The 27,446-nt window shown below is 45.3% G+C and overlaps 1 protein-coding gene across 1 annotated transcript; it reads right to left on the bottom strand.

Moving 5' to 3' along the window:
- Positions 1 to 3: 3 nt before the first annotated feature.
- LOC145338774 (uncharacterized) lies at positions 4 to 26,619 on the bottom strand. The gene is made up of 6 exons (XM_080183164.1): positions 26,519 to 26,619; positions 24,801 to 24,891; positions 23,299 to 23,434; positions 14,904 to 14,975; positions 10,356 to 10,452; positions 4 to 835 (listed from the first exon to the last, which is right to left on the bottom strand). Exons 1-6 carry the CDS (start codon positions 26,589 to 26,591, stop codon positions 267 to 269), a joined length of 1,038 nt encoding a protein of 345 aa, XP_080039290.1. The 5' UTR covers positions 26,592 to 26,619; the 3' UTR covers positions 4 to 266.
- Between the last annotated feature and the right edge of the window lie 827 nt (positions 26,620 to 27,446).

Raw genomic sequence — 27,446 nt, 5'->3', positions numbered from 1 at the left:
AGCTTTATGCTTAACTTTTTATTTTTATGGAAATAAATTTTGATGAATGAAGAATTATGTTACTGTCCAGACCCCAATAAGGAAACTTGCTGTCCTTATTAAAAACACCTTAAAGCAGTAGTCAGCAGATGTCACTTGTTTATGTGTATATTTTTAAGCCAATGTGAATCATTTAGTATTTTCAGCCTGCAACCAAGTGTTTAATTGTAATGGGCAAAGTTGTCCACCCAATTACTCATGTAGGGTTCTGTTCTCTTGTCACAGCCTCAGTCTGCAGTCACCTCCGAAGTAGCCTCTGCCTCAATCTCAGCACCTTTTACTGTACCAGTGCCATCTGTACCAGGAGCAATTGTATCAGGAGCATTTACCTCAGGGATGTCTGTCTCAGGAATATCTGTCTCAGGAATATCTGTCTCAGGAATATCTGTCTCAGGGGCATCTGCAGCAGGAGCATCTGTTTCAGGGGCATCTGTTTCAGGGACATCTGTTTCTGGGGCATCTGTTTCCGGGGCATCTGTTTCAGGGACATCTGTTTCAGGGACATCTGTTTCAGGGACATCTGTTTCCGGGGCATTTGTTTCAGGGACGTCTGTTTCAGGGACGTCTGTTTCAGGGGCATTTGTTTCAGGGGCATCAGTCGTAGGGGCATCAGTCGTAGGGGCATCTGTTGCAGGGGCATCTGTTGCAGGGACACCTGCCTCTGGGGAAGTTGCCTCTGGGGAAGCTGCCTCTGGGGAAGCTGCCTCTGGGCCACCAGTCTCTGAGCCACCAGTAGCTTCTGCATCATCAGCATCCCGCTCACCAACTGGTTCAGTCTTTAGATCTGCCTTGAATGCTGTAAGAGTAAAATGAAACAAACTATAATTCCATTCATAGAAAGAGAGATTTACAATAGCCTCAGCCTGTCCATTTTTTCCACATAAAGTCCTCCATTCCTGGCAACATCTAGTAAATAAGAACATAAGAAATGGGAGCAAGAGTAGGCCATCTAGCCCCTCAAGCCTGCCCCGGCATTCAATAAGATCATGGCTGATCTGAAGTGGCTCAGTTCCACTTTCCTGCTTTCTCCCCATAACCCTTAATCCCCTTGCCTACCAAAAACTTATCTACTCTTAAATAAATTTAGCGAGGTAGCCTCCACCACTTCAACGGGCAGAGAATTCCAGAGATTCACCACCCTTTGAGTGAAGAAGTTCCTCCTCAACTCCGTTCTAAACTGCACCCCCCCCTTATCTTGAGGCTGTGCCCTCTAGTCCTGCTGTCCTTTCTGAGCGGGAAGAATCTCTCTACCTCTACCCTATCCATCCCCTTCATTATCTTATACGTCTCAATAAGATCCCCCCTCATCCTTCTAAACTCCAACGAGTACAAGCCCAGTCTATTCAGCCTCTCTTCATAGTTCAACCCCCTCAACTCCGGTATCAGCCTAGTGAACCTCCTCTGCACTCCCTCCAAGGCCAAAATATCCTTGCGCAAATGCGGCAACCAAAACCGCACACAGTACTCCAGCTGTGGCCTCACCAGTACCCTGTACAGTTGCAGCAAGACCTCCCTACTTTTATATTCAATCCCCCTTGCTATGAAGGCCAGCATCCCATTTGCCTTCCTGATCACCTGCTGCACCTGCAGACTGGGTTTTTGCGACTCATGCACAAGGACCCCCAGGTCCCTCTGCACCGTAGCATGCTGCAGCTTTTTGCCTTTTAAATAATAGTCCCTCCTACTATTATTCCTGCCAAAGTGGATAACCTCACACTTGCCAACATTGTATTCCATCTGCCAGGTCCTCGCCCACTTGCTCAGCCTACCTAGATCCCTCTGCAGACTTTCTACACCCTCCGCACAATTTGCTTTTCCACTTATCTTTGTGTCATCAGCAAATTTCGACACCCTACACTCAGCTCCCTCCTCCAGAACATCTATATAAATGGTAAATAGCTGAGGCCCCAGCACCGATCCTTGGGGCACTCCACTAGTCACCAACCGCCAATCCAAATAGCACCCATTGACACCTACTCTCTGCCTCCTATTTGACAGCCAATCCTCTATCCACACTAACACCCTACCCCCAACTCCATGCCCCCTAACCTTCTGTAACAACCTTTTGTGCGGCACCTTATCAAACACCTTCTGAAAATCGAGAAACACCACATCCACCGGTTCCCCTCCGTCCACCGCACTAGACACATCCTCATAGAATTCCAATAAATTCGTCAGACACGACTTCCCCTTAACGAATCCGTGCTGCGTCTGCTCTATCAAACAATTCTTCTCAAGGTGCCTCGCTATTTCTTCTTTGATGATGGATTCAAGCATTTTTCCTACAACAGACGTTAAACTAACTGGCCTATAATTCCCTGCCTTATGTCTGCTACCCTTTTTAAACAGCGGCGTAACATTAGCCGTTTTCCAATCTTCTGGCACTTCCCCGGAATCCAGCGAGGTTTGGAAAATAATCACTAAGGCATCCGCTATCACCTCTGCCATTTCCTTCAGAACCCTGGGATGCATTCCATCCGGTCCTGGGAATTTGTCCACCATCAGTCCCACTAGTCTAATGAGCACTACCTCTCTAGTGACAGTAGTCGCATTCAGGCCCTCAACTCCTACCATCCTTCTATCTTTAATACCCGGCAAACTATTCGCGTCCTCCTCCATGAAGACCAAAGCAAAAAACTTATTTAAAGCCTCAGCCATTTCCTCATCCCCCACCACTAAATCCTCCCTCTCATTCTCTAAGGGTCCAACGTTCACCCTAGCCAGCCTCCTCCTCTTTATATATTTATAAAAACTCTTACTATTCTTTTTTATATTTAGCGCTAGTTTAGCTTCATAGTCTATCCTTCCTTTCTTTATCAACTTCTTCATCATTCTTTGTTGATTTTTAAACCTCTCCCAATCCTCTACTCGCCCACTACTTTTAGCCACTCTAAACGCATCAGCTTTTAATTTAATACTCTCCTTTATTTCCTTCATTAACCACGGCTGATTATCCCTTCTCCTACGATCCTACTTTACCATCGGAATAAATTTCTGCTGAGCACCAAGAAAGATCTCCTTGAAGATCCTCCACTGTTCCTCAGCAGTCCTACCGACCAATCTGCGCCCCCAATCTACATTTGCCAATTCCTCTCTCATCCTATCGTACTCCCCTCTGTTCAAACAGAGGACTCAGGTCTGGGATCCCACTTTCTCATCCTCCATCTGCATCAAAAACTCAACCATACAATGATCACCCTTCCCAAGAGGATCCCTCACAACAAGGTCCCGAATTCTACCTGCCTCATTACATAACACCAGATCCAAGACAGCTCTCTCCCTCGTCGGCTCCAGCACACACTGTTCAAGGAAACTATCCCGGCAGTATTCCAAGAACAAAGAACAACCCAGCACGGGAAACAGGCCCTTCGGCCCAACAAGCCCGCGCCGCCGCATCACCCTACACCTATTCTACCCTGCGTATCTACAATTAGAACCCCTGACTTAGCCAGATTCAGGGGAGAATAGTGTCAATTTGGTAAAACCAATCAGCCTAAGAGCACATCTTTGGGGTGTGGGAGGAAACCGGAGCGCCCGGAGGAAACCCACGCAACCACAGGGAGAATGCACAAACTCCCACAGACACAGGCCCAAATCCATGTATCTGCACAGCTAGCAGTGCTAGTCACCAAGCTGTTGCGGTGCCTGTCTACCAGTCCAGGATCAAGCACACACACCGACACGAAGTACTAGGCCACTCCCGGAACCTCCAGGAGCAGCCCACGCACGACCCACCGTGTGCATGCCCCTCGTTTGACAACGAGGTGGACCTCCACCTGCGGAGTGAAAAGACAAAAACGTTAATCACAAGCCTGCCTTTCCGGTGTCTCCCGAGGTTCTAACCCTTATTCAATAACCCCTACCATAACCCTCCATCCTCGTTTCACTCATGTGCCTATCTAACTGAACCTTAAACAAGTCTAACGTTCCCGCCTCCACCACCCCACTCGGTAGCGCGTTCCGTACCCCCACTACTCTCTGCGTAAAGAACCTTCCTCTCATATCCAAATTATACCTCTGCCCCCTCACCCTTAAATCATGTCCTCTTGTATTCGTAACCAATCTAGGGAGCAGTCTCTCACTATTGACCCTGTCTATTCCCTTCAGTATCTTATATACCTCTATCATGTCACCCCTCAATCTCCGTCTTTCCAGAGAGAACAGTCCCAGTTTCTCCAACCTTTCCTCGTAACCCAACCCCTCCATGCCAGGCAACATCCTGGTAAACCTCCTCTGCACCCTTTCCAGAGCCTCCACGTCCTTCCGGTAGTAAGGTGACCAGAACTGGACGCAGTACTCCAAATGCGGTACTCCAAGAACTCTTCCTCAAGCCCACCGCGTCCAACATGGGTCAACCAATCAATATGTAGATTGAAATCCCCCATAATTATCGCCGTTCCATTTCTGCACATATCATTTATTTGTGTGTTTATAGCCCGCCCCACCTCCACGTCATTATTTGAGGGCCTATAGACCACACCCACCAGCCTCTTCCTCCTCTTGCTGTTCCTTATCTCCACCCACAACGATTCCACGTTCTGCTCTTTGGCGCCTATATCTTCCCTTACTACCACCCTGATATTATCCTTAATCAGCAGAGCTACCCCTCCCCCTTTTTCCTCCCGTCTATGCTTCCTAAACACTTGATACCCCTGGACATTCAGCTCCCAGTCCCTGTCACCCTGCAACCACGTTTCCGTAATGGCCACCAGATCATATCCATTTGTGTTGATCTGCGCCAGCAGCCCATTCACTTTGTTCCGAATGCTTCGTGCATTCAGGTAAAGTGTCTTTATCCCAGCCTTTATCTGTACCCTATTTGAAGGAACGCTACCAACCTTTCTCATGCCCCCTTCTCCCTTTATTATTGGGACATCCTTGACCTCTTCCCATACCTGTACCCTCTCTTTTACTTTAGACACTGTAATTTCACCTACCCTTGCACCCTCTCCCCCGCCCCCCCCCAATTACTTTAAAGCTCTATCTACAGCCCTAGTTATACGATTCGCCAGGACTCTGGTCCCAGCACGGTTCAGGCCAACACCATCCCATCTGAACAGGTCCCATCTGCCCCAATACTGGTGCCAATGCCCCATAAATTCAAACCCATTCCTCCCACACCAATCCCTGAGCCACCCATTCATCTCTTTAATCCTATCTACCCTACGCCCATCTGCACGTGGTTCAGGTAGTAATCCAGAGATAACCACCTTGTCGGTTCTGCTTTTTAATTCCATTCCCAGCTCTGTATACTCCCTCTGCAGATCCTTAGTCCCCAATTTGTCTATGTCGTTGGCACCCACATGTACCACAACAGGCGGATTCTCACCCTCCCACTCCAGGTTCCTCTGCAGCCCAGATGAGACATCATGGACCAGAGCACCAGGCAGACAACACACCCTTCTGTGTTCTTTATCATTGTGACAAAGACAGTGTCTATACCCCTAACTACACTATCCCCAATTACCACTACACTCCTCTTTACCTCTTCCTCTTTGTCTTTGTCCTGTGTCTGCATCACTGTACCGTGGGCAGTTTGCTCATCAACCTTACAGCCCTCATTCTTGCCCACACCGGGAGCAAGAACCTCAAACCTGTTGTGCAGATTGAGAGGCTGAGGCATTTGGGTCCCCCCCTCCTTCCTCCCCACTCCCCCCTCCTTCCTTCCCACTCCCCCCTCCTCTTAGAACATAGAACATTACAGCATAGTACAGCCCCTTCAGTCCTCAATGTTGCGCTGACCTGTGAAACCAATCTAAAGCCCATCTAATGTACAGTATTCCAATATCATCCATATGTTTATCCAATGACTATTTAAATGCCCTTAATGTTGGTCAATCCACTACTGTTGCAGGTAGGGCATTCCACACCCTTACTACCCTCTGAGTAAAGAATCTACCTCTGACATCGGTCCTATATCTATCACCCCTTAATTTAAAGCTATGTCCCCTTCCCATCTGAGGAAAAAAGTTCACACTGTCCACCCTGTCTAACCCTCTGATCATCTTGTATGCCTCAATTAAGTCACCTCTTAACCTTCTACTCGCTAATGAAAACAGCCTCAAGTCCCTCAGCCTTTCCTCATAAGACCTTCCCACCATACCAGGCAACATCCTGGTAAACCTCCTCTGCACCCTTTCCAATGCTTCCACATCCTTCCTATAATGCGGCGACTAGAATTGTATGCAAAACTTCAAGTGCGGCCGCACCAGAGTTTTGTGCAGCTGCAACATGACCTCATGGCTCCGAAATTCAATCCCTCTACCAATAAAAGCTAACACACCGTACGCCTTCTTAACAACCGCATCAACCTGGGTGCCAACTTTCAGGTTTCTATGCACATGGACATCGAGATCTCTCTGCTCAACCACACTACCAAGTAACTTACCATTAGTCCAGTATTCTGTACTCCTGTTACTCCTTCCAAAGCGAATCACCTCACACATTAAACTCCATTTGCCACCTCTCAGCCCAGCTCTGCAGTTTGTCTATGTTCCTCTGTAACCTGCAACATCCTTCCGCACTGTCCACAACTCCAGCGACTTTAGTGTCATCCACAAATTTGCTAACTCATTCTTCTACGCCGTCATCCAGGTCATTTATAAAAATGACAAACAGCAGTGGCCCCAAAACAGATCCTTGAGGTACACCACTTGTAACTGATCTCCAGGTTGAACATTTCCCATCAATCACCACCCTCTGTCTTCTTACAGCTAGCCAATTCCTGATCCAAACCACTAAATCACCCTCAATCCCATGCCTCCGTATCTTCTGCAATAGCTTACCGAGTGGAACCTTATCAAACGCTTTACTGAAATCCATATACACCATATCAACTGCTTTACCCTCATCCACCTCTTTGGTCACCTTCTCAAAGAACTCAGTAAGGTTTGTGAAGCACGAGCTACCCTTCACAAAACCGTGATGTCCCTAATCAAATTATTCCTTTCCAGATGATTATAAATCCTACCTCTTATACTCCTTTCCAAAACTTTGCCCACAACAGAAGTAAGGCTCACTGGTCTATAATTACCAGGGTTGTCTCTACTCCTCTTCTTGAACAAGGGGACAACATTTACTATCCTCCAGTCTTCCAGCACTTTTCCTGTGAACAATGATGACCTAAAGATCAAAGCCAAAGGCTCTGCAATCTCCTCCCAAAGAATCCTAGGAAAAAAGTCATCTGGCCCAGGGGACTTATCTATTTTCATACTTTCCAGAATTGCTAACACCTCCTCCTTTTGAACCTCAATCCCGTCTAGTCTAATAGCCTGTATCTCAGTATTCTCCTTGACAACACTGTCTTTTTCCTGTGTGAATACAGACTAAAAAATATTCATTTAGCGCCTCTCTTTGGACTCCACACACAACTTCCCACTACTGTCCTTGACTGGCCCTAATCTTACCCCAGTCATTCTTTTATTCCTGACATACCTATAGAAAGCTTTAGGGTTTTCCTTGATCTTACCTGCCAAAGACTTCTCATGTCCTCTCCTGGCTATTCTTAGCTCTCTCTTTAGGTCCTTCCTGGCTAACTTGTAACTCTCGAGCACCCTAACTGAGCCTTCACGTCTCATCTTTACGTAAGTCTCCTTCTTCCTCTTCACAAGCAATTCAACTTCTTTAGTACACCACGGTTCCCTCGCTCGATCACTTCCTCCCTGCCTGACAGGTACGTACTTATCAAGGACACGCAGTAGCTGTCCCTTAAATAAGCTCCACATTTCAGTTGTGCCCATCTCCTGCAGTTTCCTTCCAGACATATCCTAAATCTCGCCTAATATCATTATAATTTCCTTTCCCCCAGCTATAACTCTCGTCCTGCGGTATATACGTATCCCTTTCCATCACTAATGTAAACATAACCGCATTGTGGTCACTATCACCAAAGTGTTCACCTACCTCCAAATCTAACATTTACCCAGTACCAAATATGGTGTGGCCTCGCCTCTTCTTGGCCTATCTACATACTGTGTCAGGAAACCCTCCTGCACACATTGGACAAAAACTGACCTATCTAAAGTACTGGAACTATAGCGTTTCCAGTTAATATTTGTAAAGTTAAAATCCCCATAACAACTACCCTGTTACTTTTGCTCCTACCCAGAATCATTTTTGCAAACCCTTCCTCTACATCTCTGGAACTTTTTGGAAACCTATAGAAAACTCCCAACTGGATGACCTCTCCTTTCCTGTTTCTAACCTCAGCCCATACTACCTCAGTGGACGAGTCCTCATCAAATGTCCTTTCTGCCACCATAATACTGTCCCTAACTAACAATGCCACACCTCCCCCTCTTTTACCACCTTCCCTGATCTTACTGAAACAACCATTCTTTTCCCCGCTTTATCCATGTCTCCGAAATGGCCACAACATCGAAGTACCAACCCATGCTGCAAGTTCACCCACTTTATTCCGAATGCTCGTGGTATTGAAGTAGACAAACTTCAAACCACCTTCCTGCCTGCTGGTACACCCCTGCGACCTTGAAACCTTATTCATGACCTCACCACTCTCAATTTCCTGTACACTGGAGCTACAATTCAAGTTCCCATCCTCCTCCTGAATTAATTTAAACCCTCCCGAAAAGCATTAGCAAATTTTCCCCCCAGGATATTGGTACCCCTCTGGTTCAGGTGTAGGCCACCCTGTTTGTAGAGGTCCAAACTACCCCAGAATGACCCCCAATTATCCAGGTATCTTGTATACCGTCTACTGCAGTCACATTCTTTTGAAATGTGGTGGTCAGAACTGTATGCAGTACTCTTGTTAATCAGATGTGACATTCCTATGGGGAGGTCGTGGTATTGCCCCTAGGCTAATAATCCAGAGATCCAGGGTAATGCTTTGGGGACCCAGGTTCAAATCCCACCATGGCAGATGGTGAAATTTGAATTCAATAAAAATCTGGATTAGAAATCTAACGATGTGTCTAGTGATAACCATGAAACCATCATCAATTGTTGTAAAAACTCATCTGGTTCATTAATGTCCTTTAGGGAAGGAAGTCTGTTGTCCTTACCAATTTGGTCGACGTGATTCCAGACCCACAGCAAATTTTAAATGCCCTCTGAAAATGAAAACCACTCAGTTGAAAGGCTATTGGGCATGGGCAAGAACATTTCTGACCCAGCCAGCAATGCCCCCAAATAAAGATTGTCTTTCTAAATGATAAATGGCATCATCTCTCTAAAGTTTCCGTCATTTGTTTGCCACCAAAGTTCATAAACTTCTCTCCTTTTAAACCAGTTCTGCAGTTCACAGAATTGAAAAAATAACGTTCAGAGACTTTGCTATTTCTCTTTCTTTTCTTCGCAGTATGAGGTACATTTCATTGGGACTGGTGATTTCAAGGAAGCAAAACTCCTTAATATTTCCTCCCTCCTTATGTATACCCCATCCAATATTTCACTCTCCTCTGCTTTAACTATGATATCTGCTTCCCCCTTCTCTTTGTGAAAACAATCATAAGGTATTCATTTCAGAATTGTGACCATGTTCTCCACCTCCACACATACAGATAACCTTTCTCCTCTCTAACCTGACTCTTTATTATTCTCTTACTCCTTGCATTTTCCATGATTTTACTTGTCAATATTTTTACCGCCTTCTCTTTGCTTTCCTTGCAAATTCTGTACTGCTCCAAGCTTTCTGTAGTAATTAGCTCTTGGGATCCACATCTTTTTAAGTCAACCTCCTAGGGGTTACCATTGAATAGGAACTGAACTTGGCTAGCCATATACTGTGGCTACAAGAGCAGGTCAAAGGTTAGGAATCCTGCAGCCAGTAACTCACCTCCTGACCCCCAAAGCCTGTCCACCATCTACTAGATACAAGTCAGCAGTGTGATGGAATATTCCCCACCTGCCTGGATGGATGCAGCTCCAACAACACTCAAGAATCTCAAAAACATCCAAAACATGCCATGGGAAGGCAGCAGTATATAGTAATTTTATCACTGGACAATTAACCCAGAAGACCCAGGGTAATGCTCTGCAGACCACGGCAGATGGCGAAATTTGAATTCAATTTTAAAAAGTTCTGGAATTAAATATCTAATGATTGCCACAAAACCATTATCATAAAAGACTATCTGGTTCACCAATCTGGTTCATAGGCTATCCTCACCTGATCTGGCCTATATGTAATTCCACACCCACAGCAACTCGCTCTGGTAGTCTCACCCTTGCCTGGTTAAGCAAGTTTCTCTTGAACTCTCTTGCAGGTTGGTTTCATATCACAGTGAATTTTGGCAGACATAACACAACTATGATTTGTGATTTGAGTGAAGAGCAGGGCCAATTGGTGGACTTACTTGGAGAATACAATGTTAATCCCGACAATTTCTCTGCCTTCCATTTCAGAACAGTTACAGTTACGGCTTCTTCCTCCAACTCTTCCTCAGTCTTGTCCTGTTATAACAGGTTCGTAATATTCAATTCTCAGTAATGTACATCCAAAACCCTCATGTTTGTATCCTATCCCACATCAGATCTGATTCTTCTATCACCCAATCTCTCCTGATTTACACTGGCCAAAATTTTCCCATCTTGCCTGTCGCAGAATCGTAGCTGGCGAGACAAAAGTCTCGCATTCAAAGGTTCATTCAGCTTGGGTGGGAACTTCCAGAATTGGAGTGCGTGCAGCCAGAGAATCCTGCCCATTTTCTCCAAATCCACCAATCCCTCTAATTTAACATTATCATCCTCAGGGTTAAGTCTCTTCATGGATTTGTGTCCCTCCCCCACATCTCTGTAACCTCCTGCAATGATCCAATCCACTCTCTGAAATTTCTGTTCCTCTGTCTCTAACTTTTTATCCATCTCCCCAGATGGAACACAGTTTTCACGAACAGAATGCAATGTAAAACAGAACATAATGGACGAAAAGGGATTGGTATAGGCTAGTGGGTCATTGTTTTTGTAACTGGTCGGCGCAACATCGTGGGCCGAAGGGCCTGTTCTGCGCTGTAATGTTCTATGTTCTATGTTCTATAACACAACCCTCAGCCCAGTAATAATAACCTACATTTATATAACACTCTTAACATAGAAAACATGCATCACACTTCACACAGACAACATCTGACTTAGATGCCAAGAAGGAGATATATAGAGGGTAATTAAAAGTGTGGTCAAAGAAACATTTGGGGAGGGTCATAAAGAAGGATAGGGAGGGTAAGACTCAGAGGGATTTAAGAACGATACTCCAGAATGAAGACACAGCTACCAGTGGTGGAAAAAAGGAGTGGCGAATTGTGCATGAGACAGAGACAAGAACATTTGGAGGTACTTGTAGGGCTGGAGGAGGTTAGAGAGCTGGAGGGGAATTGGACATGAGAATACTGGCAGGTTGAGGGGGGTGGGTGTAGGTGTTTAATGACTGGAGGATGAATTTATCTTGTCCGAGGGATGGAGGGCTTCAAGGGCTAAAAGGATTAGAGACTTACAGGATAGAAGGATTAGAGAGCTGGAGTTTTGAGAGGGATGGAGGGTTTAGTAAATGGGGAACAAATGATGTGGAACTGTGAGGTATCGATCAGAGGAAAAGCAGATTATTTTTTAAAAAGGAATGAAATTTGAATATATTGATGTTCAGAGGAATGTGAATGTACTCATACAAGGAATACAGAAATGACAGCTTGTGGATATGGCAAACAATTAGGAGGGCTCTGGTGAAGGGTCATTCAGACTTGAAACGTTGGCTCTATTCTCTCGCCACAGATGTTGTCTGACCTGCTGAGATTTTCCAGCATTTTCTGTTTTTGTTTCAGATTCCAGCATCTACAGTATATTTGCCTTTATCTTGGTGATATGAGTTTTCTTTGGACAACATTCAAGAGCAGGCCAAGTCTTTTCCAGTGCAGAATGGGCAATGCCACTGTACTCATTGTACCTGTAGAGCATGTCTATCTATGGTGCTCAGTTTAGTTTTAGCTTAGGTGCAATTGAGATTAAGGAGTTTTCCATCCAGATGGTATTTAATATTGACAATCAGAAGGCAGTTGATCTTTGAGGTGACTAGTTACTGAGAGATGGATGGTAAATAGTTTGGGGCTAATCACACACCTTGCTTGGCCCCAGGCCAGAATTTGAAAGCATATGTTTCTGATCGTCCACTCAAAGACAGTTGCAGTCATATCATCTGAAGCAATGTAGGATTGTGATAAAATTTCTTGGGCTCACATGGCCAGATTCTCTGACCTTATCCACTGCTGGGATTCTCCAGTCCAGCTGCAGTAAATGGAGATTTGGTTGTGTGCCAAATTCTTTGTTCTTGCTGACAGCAGTAGCAGGGCTTGCGAGACTGGAGAATTCCTGCCACTTATCTTTGGAGCACAAACCAGAGCCTTGCAGAAGAGGCTGATACTCGGGTATCGCTCCAAACAGGCACTGTCAGAACAATCCATTCTTCACTGACATATACCTCCCAGCAGCGGGGACTGGTGTACTAACAGCAATGCGATTTCTATGTTCCCTCCCTAGCTCTGGTTGGAATCAGTGAACTATGTGCAAGCTGTGGATCATTCACTACCATAGCTAGTTTCAGGAAAAGTGAACAATCTAGAAATGAGGGTTTCTGACACAAGGGAAGGCCAAAAATGGTCCAATGTATTCAGAAGAAAATCAACTTTAGGAAATTGCACATGTAGACATTGGGCAAAGACAGGGTTCTGTTTGAAAAAGAGATAACCAAATCAAGGTTTTCATTAGATAGGGCAGGATTCGGCCTAGTTTTCATTGCATAAGACAGGGTTTTGCATAGTTTTCATTGGATAAGGCAGAGATCTGTTTGGCTTTTGTAGTATATTTGAGTAAAAGTAGCACTGAGTACAGTACTGCCCACACAGTGATGTTGGAGAACAAATGACCTGAATCCAGGGTCAGTCTAGTGTTGGACAGAGAAATGTGTACCAGCCAGCGTAGAGACGACTACTAGCTTGCACCTTTTACTGTATATTTGTAAATAGTTCTAAGAGTCAATAAAGACTTGTAGTTAACGTACGACTGACCACAAACTTTTCTTCGGACTTACTGAATGGTATACAACAAACTACAAAATGTTTTCAGTGGATAAGATAGAGTTCTGCCTGGTTTTCACTGGATGAAGGCAGGGTTCTAATCGGTAGGCAAAAAAAGAGTCTATGGAGGGCTAAGATAGAAGCATTGAATAGTGGAATGGGAACTACATTGATGCTCATATGCCTGGTTAGTGTGAAGCTCTCAACATCACAGTTTTCACTAGGTAATCTTAATCACCCCTGCATCCCTTATGATGTGTTCATGCAACATGTGACGAATATAATCAGCAACACTGCAAACAAATGCATGCTACACTGGCCTTCGTCAGAATAAAAGGTTCTGCTGTGACTGAGGACAGACTGGCTGAGCTGGAAGCTGTTCCCTCTAAACCCTTTTCAATGCTCACACCAGAAACCTGCCAGAGGCAACCCAAAATTAGTGAAGATGCATACTCAAAGTGACGCTGATTCAGTTTATTCACGCTGAAATCATTTCTACTCCAGCTGCTGTCTGGATCTATAATTGCTCGCATGCTGTCTATCCCAGGACATTTCCTTGCCCATGTCTGGGTTGTAAATAAAGTAGAATCTAAGAGAACACACTAAACTTTTATAAATCATTAGTTAGGCTTCAGCTAGTGTCTTGTGGAAACTTCTGCGCACCACAATTGAGGAAAAATGTAAAAGCGTGAATACAACAAGAGTGATGGTTTGCGGGATGTTATCAGGAATGAGGGACTGCAAGTATAGGAAAGAATGGAAGAGTTTGAATTGTTCTCCTTGGAACAGAGATGGTCAAGAGCTATCTGATAATGGAGCTTTTCAATTTTAAAATGATGACAGAATTGGGACGGCACAGTGGCACAATGGTTAGCACTGCTGCCTCACAACGCCAGGGATCTGGGTCTGATTCTGGCCTTGGTGACTGTCTGTGTGAAGCTTGCATATTCTCCCCATGTCTGTGTGGGTTTCCTCCAATTGACTCAAGAACAGTTTCTTCCCTGCTACTGTCAGACCTTTGACTGGACCTACCATATATTAAGTTGATCTTTCTCTACATCCTAACTGTAACTGCAACACATTATTCTTCACCCTCTCCTTTCCTTCTCCCCTGTGTATTCTATGAACGGTATGTTTTGTCTATATAGCATTCGAGAAATAATACTTTTCACTCTATTTCAGTATACGTGACAACAATAAATCAAATCAAATTCGGAGGTTCTGGTTTCCTCCCACAGTCCAAAGATGTGCATATTGGGTGGATTAGCCACAGTAACTATGCAGGGTTATGGGGATAGGGTGGAGGAGAGGGCCTGGGTAAGATGTTCTTTTGGAGAGTCAGTGTGGGCTCGATGGGTTGAATGGCCTCCTTCTGCACTTTATAGATTCTACGGAGTAAATAAAGAAAAACTCTTCACTCTGGGGAGTGAGTCAATAACTAGAGAATATGGATCGGAAATCACTGGAAAAAGATCTGGAGAGAAGGAGACAGAATTTTTCACTCAGAATTGTTGGGATTGGAACAGGCAAACTGAGAAGGTGGCAGAAGCTAATTCCATCAGTAATTTTCAAAGGGTTTTCAGAATGAAGATCTGTCAGGTTTACAGAGAAAGAGCAGGTATGTGCAACTAAACTCTTTCAAAGACCCAGTACAGGCGCAGTGGGCTGAATGGCCACATTCTGATTGTAAAATTCAATCATTCTTTGAAATTCCAAGTGCCCTTTCGAACACAACCCTGCAAACATATGAGACACTAAACAACCATAAGCCTCACGTTCAGGCTCAAGTCACTGTGTCTCCCAGCCATAAATACTCAATCTGCAGATATTCAAGGGATTTACCTGTTCTATCTGCAGATATTCACCATGCTGCTCACATCCAAAGTCAAAGATGTATTTCCCTGGACCTGTAGGCTGCAAAAATGAAGCAAAAAAAACTCAGTAGAATTCAGCAATTGAGAATTGATGATAATATTCACTCTACCCTTGCAGCTTTCCCTCTCTGAGGCTGAACATGCTGTACTCAGCAAAGGACTCCACTTTATACCCTTTCACCCTCGCCTCAGTCAATTTTGTGCTCTGCACAATGCTGAAATCTTCATCCTTCACCTCTGCCTCCATGCTCACCTCTTTGGGCAGGAATCCTTCCCCCTGTTTAATGGATCATTTCACCTGCCTCCAGTATTCTCCCTCCACCTGGACCCCTCCCTCTGGCCTCCTTGATCCTTTCATTGAAAACTGTTGGCGTGACATCAGCCGTCTCAATTTGTCAGCCACTCCAACCTGTCTTCTCTGAACTTGCTGCACTCCCTTCTCTTACATCTACCCTAACTTTGCTATCAAACCCACCTGTTGACCAGGGTGCTGTTCTCGATGTCTCATGTACAGAGCTGTACTTCGCAGAGGCTGAGCGCCAACTCTCAGAAACTTCCTCTAACTCCCTCTGGACCATGACCCCACCAACGAATATCAAACCATTGTTTCCAGGATGTCACTGACCTCATCGCCTCTGGAGATCTTCCCCCCACAGCTTCCAGCCTCAGAGTCCCCCAGCCCCGCACAGCCCACTTCAATCTCTTCAACAGTTAACCACTTCAGCAGTGGTTAGCACTGCTGTCTCACAGCGCCAGGACTTGGGTGTAATTTCAGCCTCCAGTCACTGTCTGCGTGGAGTTTTGTACATTCTCCCTGTCTCCGTGGGTTTCCTCCAGGGTCTACAATTTTCTTTCACAGTTCAAAGATGTATGGGTTAGGTGGATTAGCCACAGAATGTGCAGCTATGTGGATAGTGGTTGGGGAGGGGGCCTCGATAAGATGCTCTTTCGGAAAGTTGGCGTAAACTTGATGGGCCATATGGCCACCTTCTGTGCTGTAGGAATGCTATGATTCTTTCTCCTTCCCAAAATCCACAAACAGGAGTGCCCGGGTAAACCTATTGTGTCAGCCTCTTCCTGCCCCAGGAAACTAATTTCTTCCTATCTTGATTCTGTCCTCTCTCCCCTGGTCCAGTCTCTTCCCACCTACATTTCTGGTTCCTCTGATGCCCTGCGTCATTTTAACAATTTCCAGTTCACTGGCCCTAACCGCCTCCATTTCACTCTGGATATCCAAAAGCTCTACCCTGTGATCAGCGGTGTGCCTCAGGGATCAGTGCTGGACTATTATTTGTCATTTATATTAATGATTTGGATGAGAATTTAGGAGGCATGGTTAGTAAGTTTGCAGATGATACCAAGATTGGTGGCATAGCGGACGGTGAAGAAGGTTATCTAGGATTGCAAGGATCTTGATCAGTTGGACCGGATGCTTTCTTCACCGCTCTGTCCACCTGTGGCTCCACTTCCAAGGAGCTATGACCCTGTACCCCTAGATCTCTTTGTTCTATAACGCTCCCCAACTGAGTAAGTCGTGCCCTGGTTCAATCTATCAAAATGCATCACCTCACATTTATCTAAATTAAACTCCATCTGCCATTCGTCTCCATGGAAGTGGAGTCACAGGTGGGCAATGAGCCTGTACCCCTAGATCTACCCTAGGCGGATAGAGTATGTTTCTGATAGGGTGAAGGGAAAGGCTGGAAAGATTAGGGATCCCTGGCTGATGAGGGACATTGAGGCTCTGATCAGGAAAAAGGAGGCATACATTGGGTTTCGGCAATCGGGGACAAGCAAATCCTTCGATGACCATGAACAATGTTGGGGTGCATTTCAGAGGGAAATCAGGAGGGCAAAAGAGGATATCAGATGGATCTGGCAGATAAGGTTAAAGTAAATCCCAAGAGGTTCTATATTAAGAGTAAAAGGGTGGCTAGAGAGAGAGAGAATAGGTCCCCTTAAAAATCAGCATGGCCGTCTGTGTATGGAGCCACAGGAGATGGGTGAGATTTTTAATGAATATTTCTCCTTGGTGTTTACTGCAGAGAAAATTGTGGGCGCTAAAGAAATCAGGGAATCAAGAGGTGACGTGCTGGGCCACATGCATTTTACTAGTGAGAAGGTATCTGCACCTTAAAGCACATCAAGGTGAATAAATCCCCTGGGCCTGATCAAGCGCACCCTCAGATCTTGTGGAAGCTCGGGAAGAAATTGCAGAGGCCCTTGCAGAGATAATTGCTTCATCTCTTTCCACTGATGAAGTTATGGAAGACTGGAGCGTGGCGAACATTGTTCCGTTATTTCAGAAGTGTTACAAAGACAAGCCAGGGAATACAGGTCAGTGTACCTGACATCAGTGTTGGGTAAATTAGTGGAGGGGTTTCTCAGGGACAGGAACTACCAGGGTAGTCAAGGTCTGATTAGAGATGGTCAACATGGCTTTGTGCGTGGGAAGTTATGTCTGACAAATCTTTTAGAGTTTTTTCTAAGAGGTAACCAAGAGGATATGTTTAAGTTTATTTATTATTGTCACAAGTGGGCTGAATAATGCAATGAAGTTACTGTGAAAATCCCCAAGTTACCACACTCCCGTGCCTGTTTGGGTACACTGTGGGAGAATTTAGCATAGCCAATGTACCTAACCAGCACATCATTCAGACTGTGGGAAGAAACGGGAGCACCTGGAGGAAACCCACACAGACATGGAGTGAACGTGCAGACTTTCGCACAGACAGCGACCCAACATAAGAACATAAGAACATAAGAAATAGGAGCAGGAGTAGGCCATCTAGCCCTTCGAGCCTGCCCCGCCATTCAATAAGATCATGGCTGATCTGTCGTGGCTCAGTTCCACTTTCCCACCCTCTCCCCATAACCCTTAATCCCCTGTCTTATCAAAAACCCATCAACCCGCGTCTTAAAAATATTTAGCGAGGCAGCCTCCACCACTTCATAACCCTAACCCTAACCCAAGCCAGGAATTGAGCTCAGATCCCTGATGCTGTGAGGCAGCAGTATTAACCATTGTGCCACTGTGCTGCCCATGGATGAGGTTAGGGCAGTAGATGTTATTTATATGGACTTTAACAAGGCATTTGACAAGGTCCAGTATGGCAGGCTAGTCTGGAAGGTTAGGTCGCATGGAATCCAGGGAGAACCAGCAAATTGGATTTCAAAATTTGCTGAATGGTAGGAAGCAGAGGGTGATGGTCGAAGGTTGTTTCTCGGACTGAAGGCCTGTGACTAGCAGTGTGCCTCAGGTCAGAATTGGGACCCTTGTTATTTATATAAACGATCTGGATATGAATGTGCAAGGCATGGTTAGTAAGTTTGCAGATGATACTAAATTAGGAGGTATTGTTGATAACGAAGACGGTTATCAAAAATTAGAGGGGGATCTTGATCAGTTAGGGAAGTAGGCCGAGGATTGACAAATGGGTTTCAATACAGATAAGTGTGAGGTGTTGCATTTTGGAAAGTCAAACCAGGATAGGACTTGCACAGTGAATGGTAGGGCTCTGGGAAATGTTGAGGAGCAGAAGGATCTAAGAGTACAAGTACATAGTTTGTTGAAAGCAGTGTCGCAGGTAGACAAGAGTGCTGAAGAAAACATTTAGCGCACTGGCCTTCATCAGTCAGGGCATTAAGTATAGGAGTTGGGACATTATATTGCAGTTGTATAAGTCATTGGTGAGGCTGCACTTGGGAGTATTGTGTCCAGTTTTGGTCACCCTGTTAAAAGAAAGACGTTGATAAACTGGAAAGAGTGCAGAGAAGGTTTACAAGGATGTTGCCAGGATGGTGCGTATATGGAATGAGCTGCCGGAAAAAGTGAGGCAGGTACAATAGCAACATTTAAGAAGCATTTCGATAAGTACATGGATGGGAAAGAATTAGAGGGATATGGACCAAACGTGGGCAGTTGGAACTAGCTGGGAGGGCACCATGGTCAACATGCACTGATTGGGCCGAAGGACTCGTTTCCATGTTGTACTGCTTAATGACTGTATGACTCTTTCTCCATTACGTTGATGATTGTTTCGGTATTGCTTCATGCTCTCGTCTGGAACTGGATAATTTTATCCATTTTGCTTTCAGTTTCCACCCCTCTCTCACCTTTACATGGTCCGTGTCCAGCACTTTTCTTCCCTTCTTTGACCTCTCCATTTCTATTTCTGGCAATAGACTGACCACCAATATTCATTACAAACTTACCCACTCTCACAGCTAGCTCGACTGCAGCTTCCTACATCCCACTCCCTGTAAGGACTCCATCCCGTTCTCCCAGTTCCTCCATCTCTGTTGCATCTGTTCCAATGATGTCACCTTTGAAAACAGCACTTCTGACATGTCTGTCTTTTCCTCAACTGAGGATTCCCCTCACTTTGAGTGACGGAACTCAACCATGTCCAACTCATCTCCTGCACCTCTGCCCTCACCCCTTCCTCTCCCTCCCAGAACCAGGAGAGGGTCCCTCTTGTTCTCACTTTTCACCCCACCAGCCTCAGCATTCAAAGGATCATCCTTCGTCATTTCTGCTAACTCCATAATGTCATGACTCAACATATCTTCCCCTCGCTTCCTCTGTCCACAGGGACCACTCAGTCTATGACACCCTGGTCCACTCTTCTATCACCCCCAACACTTCATCCCCTTCCCAGAGTACCTTCCCATGAATTGGAAAAGGTGCACTAGCTGTCCCTTCACCTCCTCCCTCCTCAATATCCAACAGCCCAAACACTCTTTTCAGATGAAGCAGAGTTTCACTTGCACCTCCTTCACGGTGGCACAGTGATTAGCACTGCTGCCTCACAGTGCCAGGGACCTGGGTTTGATTCCTGGCTTGGATCACTGTCTGAGTGGAATGTACCTGAACAGGCGTCGGAGAGTGGCAACTAGGGGATTTTCACAATAATTTCATTGCAGTGTTAATGTAAACCTACTGTGACACTAATAGATAAACTTAAAAAAAACTGAAAACTTTAAATTTGCTCTGTGTATTCACTGCTCCCAATGCCGTCTCCGCTACACTGGGGAGACAGAACACAGACTGGGTGACCACTTTATGGAACACTTGTGCTCAGTCCGCAAGCCTGACCCCAACCTTCCTGTCGTTTCCATTTTAACTCAGCATCTTGTTCTCATGCCCATGTGCCTCTCCATGACCTGCTGCAGTGTTCCAGCGAAGCCCAATGCAAACTGGAAGAACAACACCTTCTGATCAGGCATTTCTCAACTCAACATTGAGTTCAATAGGTTTAGACTGTAACCTTTTCCGTCCACCGTGACTCCCCCTTTTGTAGTTTATTGTTTTTCAGCTCCCTCGCCTACCCCAACATAACCCCACCCTCCCCCACATGGTCACCTGTCCTTTGCCGTTCAGTTGCTCCCATTAACACATTCTGCTACCTCCTCTTTTGCCACTATTAGCACTCTTCATCCCTTCCTAGCATCATTAATGCTCCTCTGTCCATGACATCTTTGTCAATCTCTCCTTTGCCCTGACCTATCCTTGTTATTCTATTCTGCCTCACCCCCTCCATCCAGCTCTCCTACGATATAATTCATTACGTTTCAACTTTTCTTCCGTTCTGTAGAAGGGTAATTTAGACTCAAAACATTAACTCTGTTTCTCTCCAAAGACACTGCCAGGCTTGCTGAGTTTATCCAGCATTTTCTGTTGTTGACCCATTTTCTGTTATTGACCCATTGCCCTGCCTATTTCAATGAGAAGGCTATTGTGAAAGATCATTGTGCTCTCACAGTTATACCTCCCTCCCCATTCTGGAAACCCAGCTTCCCCTTCCCCCTACCCCCAGCTAACTGTTCTCTGTAAAACTGCCTTCTAGTTGGAGCATGGCCCAGGTCCTGGGTTTTAGTCCCCTTTGTTAGGGACCAGACTAGAAACACAAATGTATATTGTAAAGTTAGATTAAACCCCAACTTTTATTTTGATTTTGGCGAGCATAAGGTGTGATTCTATTAACCCACTAGGAAGCTTTTTATAAAATTTTATTTAGCAATTATAGTTTCACTATAACAAAAAGAATTAGCATAACCTCTACCAGTTGAAAAACTTAAACATGACAAGGTATAATTCTTAACTGCTTGCCTATCTCTATTGGTTCCAATGTGAGCAATATTCCTCATCACTGTAAACTCTTCTTCAAAATCAGCTAGCAAACAACAAGCTAATAGGCAACAGGCTTAAAAGGCCCCAGTCTTTTAACCTGTCTGGACAGAGATACAGAGAGACACCCATTTTCTGATTCTCAGACAGTGGCTTCCAGAGGAAAAACTGTATTTGCATGGCAGAACTCTAGTAAGAGAGAGAGGGAAAAACACCTCTTGCCTTTTGCAGACCTCTGGAGAGATATCTAGTTTCTAGCAGGTTCCAGACTTCAATTTCCAGAAAAGGAGAGAGGAAAGGAGCTACTACTCTTTTCAAATTCAAACTGCAATGGCCTGTTTTCCCTTCTGTAAACCCAGCTCCGCCCAATCAACCCAGTCAACCTTACTCTAAAAACCCTAGGGGACAACCTTAACATAACAAAATTGCATTAGCTTAGATTAAATCAAACACCCTATTATCTAGGATCAATTGTGCTTCCAAATTCTTATCAGGGGTTCACTTGGAGCAGACAAATTGGCACCATGATCAGACCTGAAGTTTAAAACATTCCCTTCACATGAAACATGACACCAAATATATTTTTTAAAGTCTCAGTATCATCACACCTTGTTTAGACTTTGTGGTCGTTATCCAACACAGCCTGATGATGGTAACTTGTGAAGCTACACACAGCTACCATGTGCCCAGGTTCCATGTGTCCAGAAATGAGGTGGGGTGATTGCCTTTGTCATCACGGCAATGTGTGATATCAGGAAACACTAGCAAAACTGCTGAGTGGAAATTGAGGTGTCAGGGAGGTGGGGGAGAGAATGAGGTTGGCTGGTTGAAACTCTCCATCAGTTGGAATTATACCTGGTCCAAAGAAAGATGTTGTGGTGATTGGAGGTCACTCATCTTGGTCCAAGGGCATCACGGCAGGAGTTTCCTGGGGAGAGTCCTTGACCCAACCATCTTAAGCTGCTTCATCAATAACCTTCCCTCCGTCATAAGGTCAGAAGTGGGGATGTTCACTAATGATTACACAATATTCAGCACCATTGGCGACTCCTCAGATACTGAAGAAGAACATGTTCAAATGCAACAAGATCTGGACAGTATCCAGGCTTGGGCTGACAAATGGCAAGTAACATTCACACCACACAAGAACCAGGCAATGACCATCTCTGACAAGTCAGAATCTAATCGTCTCCACTTGAAATTCAATGACATTACCATCACTGATTCCTCCACTATCAACATCTTGGGGGTTACCAATGACCAGAAACTGAATTGGACTTACCGTATAAATACTGTGGCTACAAGAGCAGGTCAGAGGCTGGGAATCCTAAGTGAGTAATTCACCTCTTGATTTCCCAAAGCTTGTCCATCATCTTTGATGGACAAGCCAGAAGTGCGATGGAATACTTTCTACTTGTCTGGATGGATACCGCTCCAACAACACTCAAACTCAACACCATTCAGGACAAAGCACCCATCCATCACCTCCAACATCTACTCCCTCCACCACCAACAAACAGTGGTAACCGTGTGTATCATCTACAAGATGCACTGCAGGAATTGACCAAGGTTCCTTAGGCAGCACCTTCCAAACCCATGACTACTACCAGCTAGAAGGACATGGGCAGTATATACCTGGGAACACCACCACCTGCAAGTTCCCCTCCAAGCCACTTACCATCCTGACTTGGAAATATATCACTGATTCTTCAGTTGCTGGGTCGCAATCCTGGAACTCATTCCCTAACAGCACTGTGGGTATACTTACACCACATGGATTGCAGTGATTCAGGAACACAGACCACCACCACCTTATCAAGGGCAATTAGTGATGGGGAATAAATACTGATCAGCCAGTGACACCCTCATCCCATGAACAGATTTAAAAAAGGGTAATGCTCGCGACCTCATGACTATCTATAGAGAGAGTTCACTGACCTGAGGTCTGATTGTGCTGAGGGGACAGACTGTTGAGATACATGCTGGAAACCTGTGTTTGTTTTAAAAGATTGGCTGTAGGCCTCTTTTATTTATTCAACTAAATAAAGAGCTTTAATGAAAGGATGTTAACACCACTGTTTGTTAAGATAGACTGCCCATTTGCCCATGCAAATAGACGATGACATCATCAGCAATATCACTTGATCAATCTCTTAAAGTGCCCCTGATCCACTGCAAAGCTCAAGTGAGAGAATGCTGGAAGTAACATGAATAACAACAAAACCATACTTACATTGTTATTGAGGAAATTGCCCTGGAAGCGGTGGTTCAGGTGAATCAGCTCTCCAGCCTCGACCTGCTTTCCATGAACCCAGGTTCCCACATATTTGGAACCTGTCAGGGCGTACACATAGGTTCCCTGACCATGTCTGGTGAAGGTAAACAATGAATATACTGAGTGAGAATCAAGGCACCTCAAAACAATACAGGTTGCAAACAGGTACAAGATTTTCCAGACACAGCCTTGCTGGATAACTGTTACTTATCTAATGGACTATTGAGAACTTTATCAATTATCTACTTTTATTTGAACACCAAGACAAAGTAGTTGGCTGACTGACTCAGAGAGATTATTCAGTCAGTAGCTGTCTCACTCTGATTAGCAGGATCCCAGACCCAATCCTGGTTGTCTGTTTGCAGCACCAGGGTCCCCAGAGTTGGAAGTGGCAATATCAGAATGAGTTCCTGCTGTCCTCATTACCTAGTGACTCCTCTTGGACAGGGGATGAGAGCAGGATTGGACTCTATTGTGATGAGGTTTTTATGGTCACCACAACTTTACCATTGATCAGGCCCCACGGAACAGGGGTTTTCACATTTGGCTTTGGTGAAGAGAAGACAAGATGAGAATAATGAGCTTACACATGCCATTCCACCTGCTAACCCTTCCTGGGGAGGCACAGTGGTCAGCACTACTGCCTCACAAGCGCCAGGTTCACTGTCTGTGCGGAGTCTGCACATTCTTCCTGTGTCTGTGTGGGTTCCCTCCGTGTGTTCCAGTTTCCTCCCACAGTATGAAAGATGTGCTGGTTAGGTGCATTGGCCTGAACAAGTGCCAGAGTGAGGCGACTAGGGGCATTTCACAGTAACTTGGTTGCAATGTTAATGTAAGTCTTACTTGTGACTAATAAATAAACTTTTTCCTCAGAAACAGATGGTGATATAGTGATAATGTTGCTGGACAAGTAATCCAGAGGCCCAGACAAATGCTCTGGGTACAGGAGTTCAAATCCCTTCATGGCAACTGGTAGAATTTAAATTCACTTAATAAAAATCTCAGTAATGGTGACTGTGAAACCATTGTTGATTGTTGAAAAAGCCCATCTTGTTCACTAACATCCATTAGGGAAGGAAATCTGCCGTCCTTACCTAAGTCACCCATACGATTCCAGACTCTCAGCAATGTAGTTGATTCTTAACTGCCCTCTGAAATGATTGAGTGAGACACTCAGTTCAAAGGTAATTAGAGATGGGCAATATTCCATGAAAGAATAAAGGAAAGAAATGTTTTATTTGATAATGTTACTGAAATGGACCAAATTTCTCATTGTTATGGATCTGAGTCACTGGTAAATGGCTTCATTCAGACTGTGCATTAATGAGATTCCTGATCTTACTCTGCCTGTCTCAACAACATCAACTCAGTAACTGGTGAAATTAAAAGGTTTCAACCCAAATATTGCCGCCCTTGTAAGCAGTGCCTATCACTGGATTTCCAGATGCCTTGTGCTGTACCTTTGGTGAGCGAGCCATTCTCCAGTGTAAGTGTCGCCATTTGGATAATAGTAAGTCCCATCTCCATGTCGCTGATCGTGTGCCCAGCTTCCTGCATCAGAGATAGAACAGTGTGAGTAACCAACCAGGAGAGGATTAAACAGACTCAATCATTCAGCTCCAGGGCATCTCTGCAGGAGTTCCTCAGGGGAATGTCCGAGGCCCAACCATCTTCAGCTGCTTCATCAATGACCTTCCTCCCATCATAAGGTCAGAAGTGGGGATGGTCACAGATGATTGCACAATGTTCAGCATTTCACATGGCTTCTCAAATACCCTAGACATTTACCATCGCTGAATCCCCCACTATCAATATTCTGGAGTTATCATTGACCAAAAACTAACTGAACTAGCCGTATAAATACTTTGGTTACCAGAACAGATCAGAGGCTAGGAATCTTGTGACAAGCAACATACCTCCTGACTACCAAAGCGTATCTGCCATCTGCAAGGCACAAGCCAGGAGTATGATGGAATACTCCCCACTTGCCTGGATGGGTGCAGCTCCAACAAGAAGCTAGACACCAAGAACAAAGCAGCCTGCTTGCTTAGCAGCCCATCCGCAAACATTCAATTCCTCCACCACCGATGCATAGTGGCAGCCATATATAACCATCTACAAGATGCACTGCAGAAACTCACCAAGATTCCTTAGACAATACCTTCAAAACCCATGACCACTTCCATCTAGAAGAACAAAGGCAGCAGATATTTGAGAACGCCACCACCTGCAAGTTCCCCTTCAAGTCACTCACCATTCTTACTTGGAAGTTAATCACCATTCCTTCACAGTCGCTGGGTCAAAACCCAGAACTTCTTTCCTAACAGTACAGTGGGTGTACCTGCACCACAAGGACTACAGTGGTTAAGAAGGCAGCTCACTACCCCCTTCTGAAGGGCAATTGGCTAGCCAGTGACACCCACATCGCATGAATGATGAAACAAGAGGGCATTAAACAGACTGTGTCAGTGTGTGACTGACCCTCGATAGTCTGACCCTGTCAGCGTGTGACTGACCCTCGATAGTCTGACCCTGTCAGTGTGTGACTGACCCTCGATAGTCTGACCCTGTCAGTGTGTGACTGACCATCGATAGTCTGACCCTGTCAGTGTGACTGACCCTCGATAGTCTGACCCTGTCAGTGTGTGACTGACCCTCGATAGTCTGACCCTGTCAGTGTGTGACTGACCCTCGATAGTCTGACCCTGTCAGCGTGTGACTGACCCTCGATACTCTGACCCTGTCAGTGTGTGACTGACCATCGATAGTCTGACCCTGTCAGTGTGTGACTGACCCTCGATAGTCTGACCCTGTCAGTGTGTGACTGACCCTCGATAGTCTGACCCTGTCAGTGTGTGACTGACCCTCTTTACAGCTTGGTACAGGCAATCTCTGAAATGTTCTTGCCGTGGAATAACTTTCTAACTCAAGCAGCAAGGTTGATGCTGTTTCTTACCATCACGGCTTTTAGAGACAAGGAACGTATTTTTCTGACAGGCTTGGATCTGAATCAGTTTTATTGCTCAGATATGGCACTCCTGCCAAGTGTATTGTGCTTCTTATTGTGTACAACTTGGAGCAGTAAAATACAGCACAGATTGTGTCTTCTGCTCTGATGGTTTAAGTTGTCACCCTATATTCTCTTTGATGTAATAAGGCAAGGGTAGGAGTGAAATACCTTCATACTTCGATCCGTCTGGGTAATAGAAGGTTCCTGTGCCATGTTTCTTGTTCTGCAGATACTCTCCCATGTAACGTGCTCCATTTTTAAACCTGTATGTTCCCTTTAATATGACAGTGATAGAAAGGTGATTAGCACAAATATGCCTAGTGATTGGAGAACACAATCTGCATGACTATGAGTGGTTTGTCTTTGTAGTAAGCAAGAAACAATACTTTTCACTATATGCTAATACACGTGACAATAATAAATCAAATCAAGTATTACAGACTGACCACTGGATGGCGCCGTATCACAGACTGACCACTGGATGGTGCGGTATCACAGACTGGCCACTGGATGGCGCCGTATCACAGACTGACCACTGGATGGTGCGGTATCACAGACTGGCCACTGGATGGCGCCGTATCACAGACTGACCACTGGATGGTGCGGTATCACAGACTGGCCACTGGATGGTGCCGTACCACAGACTGACCACTGGATGGTGCCACATCACAGACTGACCACTGGATGGTGCCGTATCACAGACTGACCACTGGATGGTGCCGCATCACAGACTGGCCACTGGATGGTGCAGTATCACAGACTGACCACTGGATGGTGCAGTATCACAGACTGACCACTGGATGGTGCCGTATCACAGACTGACCACTGGATGGTGCCGTATCACAGACTGACCACTGGATGGTGCCGTATCACAGACTGACCACTGGATGGTGCAGTATCACAGACTGACCACTGGATGGTGCCGTATCACAGACTGACCACTGGATGGTGCCGTATCACAGACTGACCACTGGATGGTGCCGTATCACAGACTGGCCACTGGATGGTGCCGTATCACAGACTGGCCACTGGATGGTGCCGTATCACAGACTGACCACTGGATGGTGCCGTATCACAGACTGACCACTGGATGGTG

Source organism: Carcharhinus amblyrhynchos, unplaced genomic scaffold, assembly GCF_965287045.1.
Source record: "Carcharhinus amblyrhynchos unplaced genomic scaffold, sCarAmb.v2.hapA chromosome_169, whole genome shotgun sequence".
NCBI lineage: Eukaryota > Metazoa > Chordata > Chondrichthyes > Carcharhiniformes > Carcharhinidae > Carcharhinus > Carcharhinus amblyrhynchos.
This window is presented reverse-complemented; position numbering and strand designations above follow the sequence as displayed.